The sequence below is a fragment of the Cheilinus undulatus genome, linkage group 12 (genome assembly GCF_018320785.1).
Source record: "Cheilinus undulatus linkage group 12, ASM1832078v1, whole genome shotgun sequence".
Lineage (NCBI taxonomy): Eukaryota > Metazoa > Chordata > Actinopteri > Labriformes > Labridae > Cheilinus > Cheilinus undulatus.
Window position 1 is genome coordinate 31238300 of NC_054876.1, and position 16774 is coordinate 31255073.

Sequence of the window (16774 nt, forward strand, 5' to 3'; positions counted from 1 at the left end):
AGACACACCATCCTGATCCCTCGTCACACACATCCTGTCAAAATGGCTGGCAGCTGAGGGATGTGTGACTCAGTCAGACTGAGACAGATATACAGAACCTGCGAAAGAATAAGCGTGTCAGAGCCGAGGCCAGCTGTTAACAGCATGAAGCGATTCACCAATTTTTCGATCTCTCTGGTGTCTGGTTGTGTGTGAACTTCAACATTTGTCATTTGCGCTCACCTGTTTGGTGCAACTGAGGCTTACGTGGTGACAGCGATCGTTCCAACCTGGAGCTTTCTTCTCTTTTTTATTGATCGTAGCAATTTAAACACACTGACAGATTAATTAAAACACACAAGATGAAGTTTCAACAGAGCAGGGCCGTATCAAAGCACAGCTGCCACTGTACGGAGAACAAGGAGGAGGGAAGACATGAAGCGGACAATAAATTTAATCCTCCCCACACAATTTCAAGCTTAATAAAAACACAACTGCAGTGTGTGTTGCTTGTCTGGGCTGGAGGAGAGCGTGCAAACTCCAAGAGGGGCCAGGGTTAGATCAAGCTCTGGTTTCCATGGGTACTAAAATCACCACAACACCAGCTGAGATACTGGTCTGATGATACAGGAATATTTAGCTGAACACCTTCCTGTTTTCATTGAGTCTCCTCATGTCTCTGTTTCTATTGGTTTATCAAATGTGATTAGTCTCAGTGTGTATGTTTTAAACATGATCACTCTTTCCATATAGAGCCATATAGAGTTAATCCACGGGGTCCCAGACTTTTGGAACTCAAACTCAAAGAGGCTGATTGCTCTGACAGGCAGAGGGGCTGTGTTTATTTAAGCGGTTTTGGGGGAAGTTCAGGAGGACTAACTCCACCTGTCAAAAGAAACCTGTCTCCTGCATGTTTTTGCTCTATTTCAGTCACCTTCACACCACATTCACATGTCCTTGTGTGAGTCTTTCCTCCTTTTTTAGTGTTAATACCAGCTATGTCTGTGAAGTATGCAAGACAGTCTATCAAATAAAAAACTCCAGAGTAAAAAAGTCCCATCATAAATCACTACCATCAGGTCAGAATTTCCCTTGAACTGGGATTTGATGTATCAGACTACACACTTAGCACAAAAGTAAGGAAATTTGTGTTTGGTAGATTATTTCTTTGTTGTAAAAATGCTTATTGGCAAAAAATCTTACACTTTTGAAAAGCCTGTTTATTTCCCTTTAAATGGTGCCACATTTGTAAGGAACATGCATTTGTAGGATGAGCAGCAGAGCCAATGCTAAACAGCTTATTCTACTGCTGCTATTGACTCTTTTTTTGAGCTTCCGGGCCCTGCTACGGTGGTCAGTAGGTGTCTGCTCCAAGAATCAGCATGCCACGTTTGACTGATCTGGATAGGACCCACAAGAAAGGGAAACTTCAAGCTGGTGTTCTGCAAAACCAAGTTGCAGCATTGTTTGGAGTGAGCCCTGGTACCATCTCCAAACTGAAGGACCATATAACAAGGTATGTCAAAGACAGGCTGCGAAGGGGGCATCCCAAGAAGACGACACCCCAGGAAGACCATTTCCTCACCCTGTCAGCACTTAGGTACCTTAGGCTGTCTTCTACAGATTTGCAGTCAAGATTTGTAGGACAACATGGCCGCCGGCTCTCTGCTCAGACAATCTGAAACAGACTGCCGCAGCCAATCTCTGGTCTCATAGGGCTACCATGACTGCCCTTCACCTTCAGGCCTGTTTGTGCTGGTGTTTGCAGCATGTGCTGTGGAACCAGACGATGTGGGAAAAACATCATGTTCAGCTATGAGTCCAGATCCTGCCTATGGCAGTTGGATTATAAGGTCAGAGTGTGGAAAAGATGAGGAGAACACTCTGCTGATCACTGCAACAATAAAGTAACATCTTTTGAGGGAGGCAGTGGTGATGGTGTGGGGTGGTATCTCCCTCACTGGCAAATGAGGCTTGTCATTGTCACCTTGTGTTATTTGAGGCAATCTAAATGGAGAAAAATATAGAGATGAGATTCTGCATAGGGATATAAATGCTAGGAGCCATCTGTAGATTGGCAAAATGGTAAGCTTCAGATCACAAAGTACTCCATAGAGATCTGTCTTATGGTTCCTGAGATACTGTAAACAATGCATTCACTACCACATGGGATCACCAGTAATCCAGAGGGGTTTGGAGGGTAAAAGGACAAACCATCTGAATCTTCTTCTTCTCTACTTTAAAACAGTCAACCTCAATATTAGCAAGGATATACAAATCTTTGCCTTTGACTTCTCATAAATGTTCTCCCAAAAAAGCATGCAGTCTTACTGAGTTCTACCAACATGCACTGAAGTACCATTATACAGTTTAGCTGCAGCGCCAGCAAGCAAGTCCCAGGTGAGCACATCTGTGCGTCTGTCAGGATGATTGACTGTTGTTTAACAGGCTTGACCACGAAACCACATGCTGAACATCACAGGGGAGATTCATCACCTGCTGAAAGCAAGTTTCATGGATTCAATTGTGTACACAAGTACACAGATGTCTGACATATAGGTATGCACTTGAAATTACATGCACGCAAAAAAACTTCTGTTTTTCAGTCTTGATGCCAACTATGTAATGTTCCTTTAATGTTTGTTTGGTTCAAATGTAATTTATTATTTGTAATTTGCATTTAGCTTGAACTATTTTTCTTTATTCTCTTGCTTTCTAGCTAGCAGCTCAACCTTTGATGTATTAGTGCTGCTTTTGAGTCTTGGCATGTCACTTTTTGTGAGATCTGCAGTGACTTCCCAGTGGCTAGGCCATGCCAAAATCAAGCATGTCATTGAATTTGAAAGAAACTGGAGGGCACAACCCACACAGGAAGGAAAATGTGGCTAGACTCTTGAAAACCCAAGAAAAACATAGAGACGCTTATATCAAAGCTTTTTAACAAGCTCTTTCTCACATTGCAAATGATTGTAGTTACTTTTTTGTTTTCAAGATTGGCTTCTTTGGTCTTCATTTGAAAGAAGAGCTATAGAGGATTATGGGGAGTGTGCCAAACAGAATCCAGATAGATGGTCAAATCTGCAACAAGTGTGAAAAGGACTGCCCTTACACATGGGGCAGCTGTTTTGACAAATGAGCTGGCATCTTATTTCAGCAACTTATGACTGCAAATACGAGTTTTTCAACAATGCAAAAGCTTGACTTTTATATACCTTCCACTTCATCAAAGGCCACAGTTCAAGCAGTTCCCATGATCGCTACCTTCACAGGATACGAACCTGAATCAAATGGATGTGCACACACACAAAAATGCAAACTCAAATGCACCATAACCTCTCCTGCCTGGGAAATACTTCAAGGAAGCGGAGGTAGAGGAAAGCGGGGAAACCAAGAAATAAATAACTCCTTTGTGTCGCAGCTACATAAACAGTGCAGCACATTACAGATTAGTATAGTAGCTGACCCGATAAGAAACTTCCTACGCACAGTCGCTGCATGTTTGTATGTGTATGAGGAGAAAGCAAAGGGTTACTGCAGAAAAATAAAAAACAGACAAAAAATGACAACAAAAAGAAAAGTTTTGGCAGCAAAGAGAAAGAAGATCCTTTTTACCTTTGTGCTCATGTCGTACTGCTTCAATCACTGCCATTGGTAATTTTTTTCCATTTTAAGATATTAATCATGTGCTAATTTTTCCCTGTTCAATTTCAAACTGAGCCAGCCAGGCTAGTGTAATAATCCCCACAGCCAAGTGATTGTTATCTATTGTAAATATTGGTACAATTCTGAGAACATTCTGCCGTCGTCTCGCCCTGTTGGGAACACGACCAAACCATGGAGCCTGATTTTCATTCCAAATAACATCACACAAAAATGTAAGCTGGGCCTACAGGACCAGCTGACCCTATTCTTCACTTTGTCACTCTCTTGACAGAGTAAATACCTAATGCTCCACAATCTCAGCACTTCACTGGCAAGCAAGTGCATAAAATCGAGAAAAATCTGCAACATTAATAGGCCATGATGTCAAGTCTAACATCATTTCTGTGCGTGTGTCCCATATGAGTGGCCACATATGCCATTGGCCGAAGGAAAAAAGTTCACTCCAGCTACAATTATCCTGCAAATCACAGTCCCTGTGGGGAGACTCTCACCCTGAGAATCTTGGCTCTGTTTGAGCGAGCTTTGAGGAACGTGCCGGAATGAGCAAATCAAGCCTTATTCACTCTCTCCAGCATACTGGAAAAACCACCCGTGATGTCTGGCATGGGATTATGCTTACACCTAGTGCCAGAATAACTGCCGGCTAGGATTAGAGAAACGACAATAGTTGATTACAACAGTTGCAACCACTGGAATCAGGGTCCAGGGGGATTGATTGAGTTGGTTGAGGGTTATGATAATTCAACAGAGCAGCTTAATTAGGAGCAAATTACAAGGTTCAATAATTCATGAACGGACTTGCTGTAGCTGTGACTGGAAAGACAGCTCAGATATAAATCACAGTATTCCTACTTTCATCCATTTTTTCTTAGCATTTTAAAAGGTTAGTATCCGTCTCGTGCTAAACTTGTATATGCAGTATAGATACAATTCCTATAAAAAGTATTCACCCCTGGATGTTTCACCTGTTTATTGTTTTTTTAAGAATCAATCATGGTAAATATGACGTGGCTTTTTGACAAAAAAGCATATAAATGTCAAAGTGAAAACAGATTTCTCCAAAGTAAGGTCAATTAAATAAGAACATGTAATGTAAAATAGCTGACTGCACAAGTATTCACCCCCTTCAAGTCAGTGTTTGGTAGATACTCCTTTGGCTGTAATCAGTCTGTATGGATAGGTCTCAATCAGGCCTGCACATCTGGATACTGCCATTTTACTCCATTCGTCCTTTACAAAACTGCTCAAGCTCTGTCAGGTTGCACAGGGATTAGGCGAGTCCAGCCACAAATTCTCTATTGGCTTGAGGTCCGGCCACCAGAACATCTACCTTGTTGTCTTTACATCATTTCTGTGTAGCTTTAGCTGTATGCTATGGGTCATTGTGTTGCCATAGTTCTCTTGTAGACTAAATAAAATCGTCCTCCAAGATTTTCCTATATTTTGACACATTCTTTTTACCCTTTAACATTTCAAGCCTTTCGGGGCTGGTTGCTGAGAGACATCCCCACAGCATGATGCTGCCACCACCTTGCTTCACAGTGGTGATGATGAGATTGTGGTGATGTGCAGTGTTTGGTGGCTGCCAAACATAAAATCTTGTCTGATGACCAGAAAGGATCAATCTAGCTCCATCAGAGCGATGAACTTTCTCCCACTCAACCATGGAGTCCCCCACATGTCTTCTGGAGAACTCTAGTCCAGATTTAACATGACTTTTCCTTTCTCTTTGCCAATCATAAAGCTTCGCCTGGGCAACAGTTGTTGTATGGAGAGTCCCTCCCATCTCAGCTGCTGAAGTTTTAAACTTCTTCAGCGTTGTCATAGGCGTCTTAGTGGCCTCTCTTACTAGTCTCCTTCTTGCGCAGATTTACACATGTGCCATATTCCTGTCATTTCTTCATGATGGATTTAACTGAACTCAAGAGGATGTTCAATGCCTTGGAATTTTATAGTATCCATCCTCTTACTTATACTTTTCAACAACCTTTTCTCTGAATTGCATGGGGTGTTCTTTAGTCTTCATGATGTAATGGTAGCCAGGAATACTGATTAACTAGTGACTGGACCTTCCAGACACCTGAGTCTTTATACTACAATCACACAATGAAATTATTTTATCTTACATATTTTTGTCTAACTGAAATTATTCTGTAAAACTCTGTTTTAGCTTTGACATTAAAGGTTATTTGTTGACCAGAAAGTCAAATTATATTAACCATTATTTATTTAGAACATCAATAAAAGGGTAAAAAAAAAATCCAGGGGGTGAATACTTCTTATAGGCACTGTAAATTATCTCTGTTTCTTTCAATTTTCCTTGAACTAATCACCCTTTCAAGCTTTCGTTCACTCCTTTGGTACAGAGTGAAAGAGCTTAACGATTATCTCACTTACTGGATTGACTCTAAATATCATGCATTCAATAGTACTCCTTCTGTTCTACTTTATGACAACTTTTAAATGGAAATGGTGAACTTCGTATAAAATACCAACCAGCCATCATTTCCAAGAACATGGCAAATGAAGCCGCAAGAATGTGAATTTATGTATTTATCTATTCCATTTCTGTTGGCATGATAAGAAGTCAAACATATTTTACTAGCACCACTGGCCTTTTAAACTGTAGCAGCAGGCTTTTTTCAAAAGGCTATGAAATAGAAAAGCGTCACGGCAGAGGGGTAAAACCAACCTGTACAAACAGTTGGTCTAAGCGGTTCATGATGCCACATTAAGACCACGCTGGAAGACAAACAACCAGTAAGACTTTTTCATTTCTCAGGAGATGACCTCCTTACACACAAGAGCAGAAGGATTCCAGATAAAAGCGAGACAGCCGTGCCGCCATGAGATAGTGCAGTGATACCCAGGCCTTGCCCTATGCTGATGGTTGCCATGACAACTGTGTGAGGTGAGAGAAAGGACATATCAGCAAGAAGAGTAAATCTCCTTTCAGAGACCTTAGGAATGCAGGTGAACTCTTCCTCCCTGCCTTTCTCTATCTGTTTCATTTCTCTCATACGTTCATTAATCTTTCTTTCCCTCCACATGGACACATCAAATGTCTTTCCTTTGCAGCTATAGCCCACTTTTTATGAATCACATCACAAGGCATCAGTTCCTCCAAGAGTACCTTCCTTTTTGGAAAGAAGAAGGACTTTGAGGCAGCTTTTCACTTCAGACATGACTTTGATTTCCAGACTCATTTATATTAATGTATCTGTCAGGCATTTGCCAGGAGAGTAATCAGGGACGGCTCACAGGGAGGGTGTCAGTGAAAAGAGAGAGTGACGAAAGGGATGGAAGTACAAGAAAGACAGTGAATACTAGGTTTTGGCTACGTAAGTAGGACAATAGTGTTGTGGCCAACACGCTGTAAGATTGAGCACCGTGAGCATTAAAAGCAGCAGTTCTCTTACAAGATAAAGGAATAGTAGAGTAAGGAGGAGTGGGATAAAAGAGAGCAGTGTAGAGGATATTCTTTAGAGCTTCTCTTACCTCTAAGAAGCAGGTCCCAGCTGGGGTGTTCTCCTTGATGGATGCATTGTAGAAGTTGCTGGAAAACACAGGTGTGTTATCATTAACATCCTGAAGAACTATGTCCACCTTGGCTGTGGATGACAGCGGTGGCTTGCCGCTATCCGTCGCAACCACAGTCACACTTGGTGCTGGCTCTGATTCAAAATCCAGAGCCATTGCTGTGGTAATGATCCCAGTTACAGGGTCAATGGAAAACCAATCAGAGTGAGAGTTTTTGCCCTTAAGGAGACTGTATCTGATGTCTCCATTGGGCCCCTGGTCCTTGTCCCTGGCAGTGACCTGGAGAACAAAGGAGCCAGGATACACAACCTCCGGTATGGTTTGTCGGTAGGCCTGCTGGTCGAACAGAGGGGGGTTGTCATTGACATCAGTCACCTGGATGGTGAAAGATGACTCCGCTCTGAGGGGAGGTGTGCCGGAGTCTGTGGCCATAACTCTGAGGTCATACGAATCCCGCTCCTCTCTGTCCAAGACCTGGTCAACATATATCAGGTAGATGATGCTGTCCTTGGTTGTAAGAGCAAACTTCCCATCACCCCCCTCCAGGGATACATTCACATTGGCGTATTCTCCGTAGTCTGGGTCGGTGACGGATATCCGAGCTACGTACTGGCCTGGTTGGGCCCCCTCGGAGATTCTTGGAGAGCCATCCTCGCTGAGAAAGATGATGGTCATAGTGGGTTGGTTGTCATTGTAGTCACGGACATGAATGGTCACAAAAGCATTGGTCACCTGGGGAAATAGTGAATGAAAAATGAAGTGGTGTCAATCATAATTTTTCTGTTATTCTTCAAAAACTGAGAATGTCTCTCTACTTTCAGTAAACCAGCTTAGACTCCCAAGACCCTGCATGTACATATGAGGACATACATTTAAGCTTTCCTACAACATAGTAGCAATTTCTGCAGTGAGAACTTTTGAGATAATGTCCAGAATATCCATTTATTTTTAGGAATTTTCATGGGAACTTTAGGGAATTTGTTTGGATATTTTGGGGGATCTGCTTGGTAACCTATCCAATTTTAATGGGATTTTGATTTGACTTTATAAGGGGAATTCACTTTGAAATTTCTAGATACATGTTAATGGGAAAGTATTTGTAAATTTTGGGAAATCTGATTGGGAAAATCAGGGGTTATGGAAATTGAAGGGAATTCATCTGAATGTTTTAGAGAATTTTGGTGAATGAATCTCTACATTTTTGGGGGAATTATAAAGGATTTTAGGGGGCATTTGCTGGAAATTTTTCAGGAATTTACATGAAATTTCAGAGGAAATTTTTATTGGATTGGATTGTAGGCTTTATGATAAAGTGTCACTGAAAATTTGTGGAATATTTTAAGAAATATTGGGGTATTTTTATATGATACTTTAAAAATATTTTTTAAAAGTATTTCTTTTACAGAAATTTGAGGTCATTTTTTTAATTTTATGGAATTGGTGTGCATTTGATGAAGGAAAATTTCCAATAAATTCAGAACTTTATACGTAAATTTTGTTGGTGCCTGGCCTTTATAAGTGCATTCTAAAAATAACCAGAAAATGACCCCAGTATATCTCTCTTAATGCCTGAGAGAACTCATGACTGACTGAAGATCCCCAACAACTGACCTTAAGGAGACATCATGTTTTGTCTAAACTAATTTTGTTCAAAGACAAAGCTGAGCTTTTGCATTTATCAGCTCCTACTTATCCTAAATAAGTGGGAAAAAACAAAAATGCATCAGGTCTCAGGAGGTTAAAGCAACAAAATGAATGACTATACCTCAGGGTGGCTGGCATTATCTCTTGCCTGGACCACTAGTTCATGGACTCTCTTCAACTCATAATCCAGGGGCCTGTTCAATGTGATGACGCCAGATTTGACATCCATCACAAAATAGCGGTCGGGGTCACTCTGTCGCCGGTTGATCTCATAAAGGACCAGGCCATTATCACCTTCGTCTTCATCTGTTGCAAACACCTGCAGGGAATAGAGTATCAAACTCCATAATTAAAATAAGTTTCGGCATTACAGAAATTAGACATATCTTGACGCCATCCAGACTTGGACTAACCTGTAGAATGCTACTGCCTTGTGGGAGACTTTCAGAGATAATAGAGTGGTATCTGCTCTGATTGAATACTGGAGCATGATCATTGATGTCAGTCACTGTAACCTCCAGGGTCATGGATCCCATCCTTCTTGGTGAGCCACCATCAAAGGCCTCCAGAACCAGGGTGTAGGATGAGCGTTTCTCCCTGTCCAACAGTCCACTGACAACCAGGTCTAGATAAAGCACTTTGTTGGCAGCTCTCTTGGTCTCCAGTTTGAATGCCTGGCCTACATTTCCCTCTCTGATAGTGTAGCCTTGGGTGGTCAGCTGGTCTTTGTCGGCATCTGTTGCAGGCTCCAGGGAAAACCTTGTTCCCACTGCTGTGTGCTCAGGGATCTTCAGAACAGCTTTCTCTTTGGGGAACATCGGCGCATGGTCGTTGATGTCGTTCACAGTGATTGACACCTCAATTGTGGTTCCCGTCATTGTCACTGCAATGAAACTATAGTGGTCCCTCTGCTCGCGGTCCAGACGCCTCGCAGTGGTAATGATTCCCGTGGTTTCATCAATGTTTAGGTCGTTGCCAACGCCTGTACCCTCGTGGTCAGAGATAAAGTAAAGACTTGCGCTTTCGCCAGGTGGTAACCCAGCACTGATGTCCCCAACGATGGTCCCTGCTGGCTGCTCTTCATCCAGCTGGAGTTCAAGTGCTCCAAGGACAGTTGTAGACTGAACAAGAACAAGGACGATGCAGGAATAAAAGACTGGCGACCATCGCCAGAGACTTGAACTCACACAGGGTCCACTGACCCATGCCCTCCGTCCTGACCCTTTACTTGATATCAGCATGGCTGCGCTCTGTTACACCTGAGGAAAGAGAGAAAGAGGGAGAACAATATCAGCCAAGAAGTTCAGACATATTTTTTGATGTTTGAATTGTTTTTTCTGTATTTCAAACATCTTGAAAATTTATTCCTTCTCTTAGTACAAAATGAAAACAATTTTTCATTTCAAATTGAGTATGTAAATCCTTACATGACAACGTTCTATCACCTTTACAATCCAGCACTAATATTTAAGACACTGCCTGATGAATTTCAGCTTTTCTCCCATAAAAGGGCTACACAGAACAGTTTGGAAAGCTCTTCAGCTGGATTAGAAAGATTTGCAAGAGCTTGAAAATGGAAGTTTAAGTCTGTCCAGGATTCACATCAGCTCCAACCAAAAAGAGGACAGAATCATAAACTATATTTATCTGAAGGATAACAAGTTTTACTCACTGAGTGAGAGCATTTAGAAGTGCCCAGAGCAGTAACAAAGTGGAATGCCAAGGGAAAACGCATTACAGACACTAAAATAGGCATCAAGGGCCTTTCTCTAAGTCTGAAGGATTTTTATTTCATGATAGCATATACTTACACGCAAACACACACTCCAAAATACAAGGAATGCATGGGAAAGTAAGTGTATAGCCGTTTAAGACTGTAATCTTGGTCTTTAAGTTTGCCAAACTTTAAATCATGCTCAAATCCATAAAGATAATATCCTCCTCGTGCTAACTCTGAATCAATTTTATAAGTCATAGACTGGATCTAATCATGGACAGATACATAAACTGTCCACTAAGTCACGCATCAGTCCAGGGTCAAAGACTTCCCTATAAATTCTTTACGTTTGCTTATCCTGTCTAGAGAATAGTATCCATAGATATGCCTCATCAGATGGCACATCAACTGCAGGAAAGGAAATCTCTAGGGTTTAAAAGGCTATCTGAAACTTACCTGACACTGTCAAAATTATCCTGCTGCAAGCCCAACATCTGGGACTTGAAGCAAGTTAAACAAACACCAATAATTACTTACAAATGGTATTTGACCCAGGACTGACACACATACTTTTGAAAAACGGCACAATTCTAGAAGAAACTCATAATGGCTCTGGCATATCCAAGCAGTAAAGCTTTTAAAAGATAAATGCATATTTTCCTCTTGATGAGGTCTACAAATATTTACATGAGGTTCAAAATGAGATCAGTTGTTTATGCAAGTATTTATATGGAAATACTGGCAGAGCATGTTACTCAAACATCCTGCAATGAGAAAGATCATCCCACCTGGACATAACTCATTCATCACATTTGGAGAAAAGAGGGAAGCATCTTAATAATCCTCGACAATAATGACAACATTTGACTTTAAACTAAACAGGATAAACAGAATGTGAAACAGTCACTCATCTCAAAGGTTTAGAAGAAACCATGAAAACCATAGATGTGGGATTCAGGCACAGATCCGGTAGCAGACAGACGTTGGCTGTCAGTGAAGGGTGTTGGCCTTTGCTGGCCAGCCATATTCACCCAGACAATCACTCCCAGTGTGCAAATATAATCTGGACAGTTAACTTTAGGAATGTATTCCTCCTCTAGAGAGTAAGCTAACCTGCTGCCTGCTGCAGTTTTGCATGTGTTGAGTTGAGGTATGTGTTGACCCTCACATATGTGAAAAAAAAGGCTATAGACTGACCTTATTCCAGGCCAGTGGAGGCTAACTCTCATGACAAATAGTGTCCTGTTCCAGTGAGGAACTTCAGGGTTTTTTTTAATTTTGGTGGCCTACTGTTGATGTGGATGATCTCATTTATTCAGGGAAAGAAGACATCCAAACCTACCTGGCCCCATGCAAAAAAAAGTTAATTTCCCCTTAACCTAATGACTGGTTGAGCCACCCTTGGTGGCAACAACTGCAAGCGTTTGCAATAACTGGCATGAGTCTTTCACATCACTGTGGATTTATTTTGGCCCACTCTTCTTTCAAGAATTGTTTTCATTCAGCCACATTGGAAGGTTTTTGAGCACAAATGGCCTGTTAAAGGTCATGCCACAGCATCCCAATCTGATCTGAATCTAGACTTTCACTAGACCACTTCGAAACCTTGTTCAAAGCCATTAAGGTGGACTTGCTGGTGTGTTTTGGATCACTGTCCTGCTTGAGTGCACTTGAGCTTTAAGTTAAAAACTGACACCAGAGATTCCCCTTCAGGATTTTCTGATAGAGAGCAGAATTATGGTTCTATCAATAACAGTAAGTGGACCAGGTCTTGAAGCGGCAAAGCGGCCAGATCATCACACCACCACCACCACCATGTTTCACTGTTGGTATGATGTTCTTTTTATGAAATGCTGTTAGTTTTGGTTTTTTTTCCCAAAATACATGAAATCATCATTTAAAAACAGATTTTATATCTTTGTCGAATATTAAAATTTGTTTGATGATCTGAAACATTCAAGAGTGACAAATGTGAAACAATAAGACATCAAGAAGGGGGAAAACACAACATTGCATATCTATTTTCATAAATAAATGTAGCGTAAGTGAACCTTTACAATATTTCTAAGACAAATTTATAACAAAAAAGGTTTTTCTAAGGTCTTGTTAATGTCCCAGTTTGTTCTATTTTTCTGTAGGGGTGAAAGATATTTAAAATAACTTTATAGAAGCAAAAGTTTTCTTTCTGATGGCCTTGTTTGCTTTAGTAGCTCATTCAAAGGCCTTTGTTTTATAATTGACTTAAAAACTGCTCGTAGGAGCTTTAATGGTGACACAGAAATATTTGAGCTTTAAATAATTAAGCTGAACCCATTTCGCTGATTTTTATTCTTTCCCTGTCAAGCCTAAGTTTGAAAAATACTTTCAGTAAAAAAATGTCTTTTCTTTCTGCATAAGTGAGAGACATTATTACTCAGATCAAAAGCATTAGTTCTATTTGTGCCATCAGTTTTGGATTCACAGGGGCTTTGAAAGAGCACTTGGAGTTCACATGATGTATAAGTGTATTTCAAAAACATTATTTTAAGTCTAATAATTCCTCCTTCAATCATCCAACCCAACCAGCCGTCACTCTGACCCTAACCTCCTGTGGTGGTTTACGAGGCCATGGGGGAGGACGGATTAATAAAGTCTATAGCTCCACTGGGACAAGGAGCTGGACACTGATACTGGCCCCTCTGGTACGGTCACTGACCCTTAGATGTGGTCCAGACGGCTGCTCATGACAGTTGCTGCGGTTCTACACAAAAAAAGGGAAACCGAGCACAGCCTCTGTACACGCCCTTACTTTAGTTGTGTTTGTTTCTGAGTCAAAGAAGCTGGGAGTGTTTGTATCCGTGGGACTGTCTGTCTTAAACAAGAGCAGAATGGAAAGAGAAACGTTGAAAGAAGAGGTCTGACAGGGAGAATTAAGGGTGTGATGATGAAAAGAAACCCTACTACCCAAGTTGCTGAGTCAGAGTCTTCAGAGACCCCGCTCTGACGAAATGAACCCACAGTACTGTGCCATAATGCAGCCACTGAGAACACCAGAGAGAACAACAAAAAAAGAACAAAGAAAAGGGATGGAAAAAGGAGATCTAGGACACAATAGAAAAAGTTTTATTCTGAGGAGTGATTACAGTTTGCTTTGGCTTGGTGGCCTCAGGGACCACTGAGCGTTGTAGATGAAACTTGTGATTAAACTAAGTCAGAGAGGGTGTTTGGTAAAGCATGAGCGTGAGTATGTGTGCCTTTCTATGTCCTCTCTTTCCTTCATTACTTCAGCCGAGTGTCACTGAAAGGTTATATTGATGAACAGACCTCACTGCTGCAATCTGTCAATGTCAATGAGCAGTCAGTCCATGACTTCATCTCCCCTTTGACGTGTGCCGTAATACACTTGTGTTTTCTCTGGACAACACAATCCGATGAGGAATGGAGAGCTAAAATAAAGCTCATGCTGAAAGGAAACTGGCTTCAACATAGAGAGGGTCAGTGGAGTAAAAGACATCCACTTTATTCACTCCCTCTAGTGGCTAGAATAGTCTGGTTATTAGGATAAATGCTGGTTCTTGGGTTCCATATGAAGTGAGGCATTTCTACCAAAAAGTGAACAACAGAAAAGGCAAAACATTCAACTTTCAGGGCACTTTTTCAGACTAAGAGAATGTTCAAAAAGACAAAAAACTTTCCCAATGGTCCTTTCAATTGACTTTGATGAAAAGCAGGGTCAATGAAAGGATAAGAAAAGATAACTATGTTGATAAGAGAATCCAGCTACAATAACACTAGGCAAACGTTGCAGTGTGAGTCTGCTGTGTAAAAACTACAATCTAAGATGGACTACAAGTAGCACACCAATTACCTGGTGTATTATCACCATGTTGTTTAATGCAGCCGTGGCTTAAACATGGGCAGTCAGTATATAAATCTTACAACTGAGATTTTCATTTATTATCAGTTAAATTTTGTTGTACAGCCCAGGTCCAGACTATCTTACCCTAAAGGAGAAAATAAAAGAAGCAGTGAAACTCCTTAACCTTAACCTTTACCTCGTCTGTGGATTTCAAAAAAATCTAAAGCAATAAAAAGTGTCAACAATATGCTGACTATGACCATTCAGTGTTAAATTATTCAAAACAAACCTTCATCATTCCTTTAAAAGTGGTGGTTTTGGAGGTAGGTTTTGGACCAATGCCAGTAAAATGCTTGTCTTTTTAGATCAAAGGAAATCTTATAATTTGTTTCTCCTCTTTTCTCACTTTGAAACTCAGCTAGACCTCCGTAAGTTGTATTCTTGTGAGGACACTTTAATTACGGCTCTAGAAACACCATCCCTGAGTGAGTGGGGCCATCTCTCTTTCTTCATGAGGTGGCATGGAGGAACAGCTGGGCAGGGTGGGGTTTTGGCAAAAAAAAAAACAACCCCCCCCCCCCCCCAAAAAAAAAAACACATATATGAAGCATGTTTTAGCCTCAAAGCAACACTTAAGCCAAAGCCAGAGCTGAAAACAACAAACCCAGAAGTTTTGGCGTAATTACACAATATATTTGCATTGATTATATTTCATTTTTTGCTACACTTATATTCAGAATGCTGAATATAGGCTTTAAAAATAAAGCTTACTGTACAAAAACCTGTTTCCACCTGTATGACTTGCTGCATTGGTTTTTCAGCCTGTTACTTTATGCCTGCACAACACGTGTATATGAGCAGTGACATCATCTCTATGCGACCACACTGACAAGGAGGGCAGACCCGGCGGGCTCCGTGCAGTCTCAGCCACATTATTATCTGGCATTGCACCCCCATAATCTGCCTCTGCTGTACGCTAGCCTCAAAGCCTCAAACATTGCGTCCACTCCTAAGTGCTGTTACCATATAACAGACAACCACAGTGTTTTCTATAGGATGGGACCGTTTAGAGTAGTTGAGAATGTGTATGAGGATGTGTCTGACTGTGTTTATGCTGTCAAATCTCAGTTGTGAGGAATAACTTTTCCTTATGCAGTGCCAATTCTTAACAGGCCTCTCTATCTTAATATGCCTCCCTTGTCCGTCCCTCCTCCTTCCCTCTGTCCGTCGCCTCTAATGGATTTAGCAGATCCAGCTGGGCACGCCATAACAACCCCTGGCCAAGCTAAACAGGACCCAAAGTCACGAAGGTTCCTGCTAAAAATTGTCCACTTTTCGATCCAAGCTATGTTTTGTTTGCTTTGATGGACTGCAAAGAACTGCATTCACAAAGTTCCTCCGTGGTTGAGAGGTCTGGCACTGCCTGCAGATAGCTGGCAACTTCTCATTCAGGCCTTCAACTCCTTTTCTGTCACCCAGAACAAACACTGGCCATGATCTGGGATTGAGAGAAAAGTCTGACATGAGAATGAATACAGGGAGAAGGTGTCAAAATTTAATACACAAATTAAAAACAGAAATATGATGGACAAAGAGACTGACACTGGAAACAGCTATGTGCAGAGGTCTGCACCAGTTTCTAGTAAGCTGATTAAAAATAAATTCATATTTTAATAATTCAGGCTCAAAACATCAATTAAATGTTGAGCTGATGCTGTAATGCAGCTGCCAGTTTTTAGCCAGGGCTGTAGCTCAGGTTGAAGTACAACGTCTGCTGGTCTGAAAAAAAGGCCCAGCAGGGGTTGAACTTCCTGAGACAGCTAAGGGAGCTCAACTGCCTCAGGAGCTGTTAAACAATTTCTACACAGTCATCATCCAGTCTGTTCTCTGCTGTTCTATCTCTGTCTGGTTTGCAAACAACCAGGAGAAGCAAAGACTGCAATGGACAATAAGGTCTGTGGAGCCAGTTACTGGGATCAACTTCCCCTCCATCAATGACTTGTACCAGTCCAGGATCAGGAAACAGGAAGGTAACATCGCTGCAGAGTAGACCCCACACATCACAGACACAAACTGTTTACACTCCCCAGTGGTAGGTGTCAAAGGGCAGTGCACCAAAACAACCCAGTCACAAAGTCACTCTGATGACCACTCAACAATCACAGAGTCACTCTGACGACCACTTAACAATCATGGAATAACTCTGACTTCCACTCAACAGTCATGGAGTCACTCTGACGACCAATCAACAGTCATTGAATCACTCTGACAACCAATCAACAGTCATGGAGTCACTCTGATGACCACTCAACAGTCATGGAGTCACTCTGACGACCACTCAACAGTCATGGAGTCACTCTGACATCCACTCAACAGTCATGGAGTCACTCTGA

The 16774-nt window shown here is 41.5% G+C and overlaps 1 protein-coding gene across 1 annotated transcript in view; it reads right to left on the reverse strand.

The window, feature by feature from the left end:
- LOC121518614 (protocadherin-16-like) overlaps positions 1-16774 on the reverse strand; it is a 134937-nt gene that overhangs the window by 101871 nt on the left and 16292 nt on the right. Inside the window, exons 2-4 of the mRNA XM_041801048.1 lie at positions 9240-10085; positions 8948-9145; positions 7141-7914 (exon numbers count right to left, since the gene is read on the reverse strand). Of these exons, the coding sequence (XP_041656982.1) occupies positions 7141-7914; positions 8948-9145; positions 9240-10067 (1800 nt within the window). The 5' untranslated portion in view covers positions 10068-10085. The remainder of the gene's footprint in view (positions 1-7140; positions 7915-8947; positions 9146-9239; positions 10086-16774) is intronic.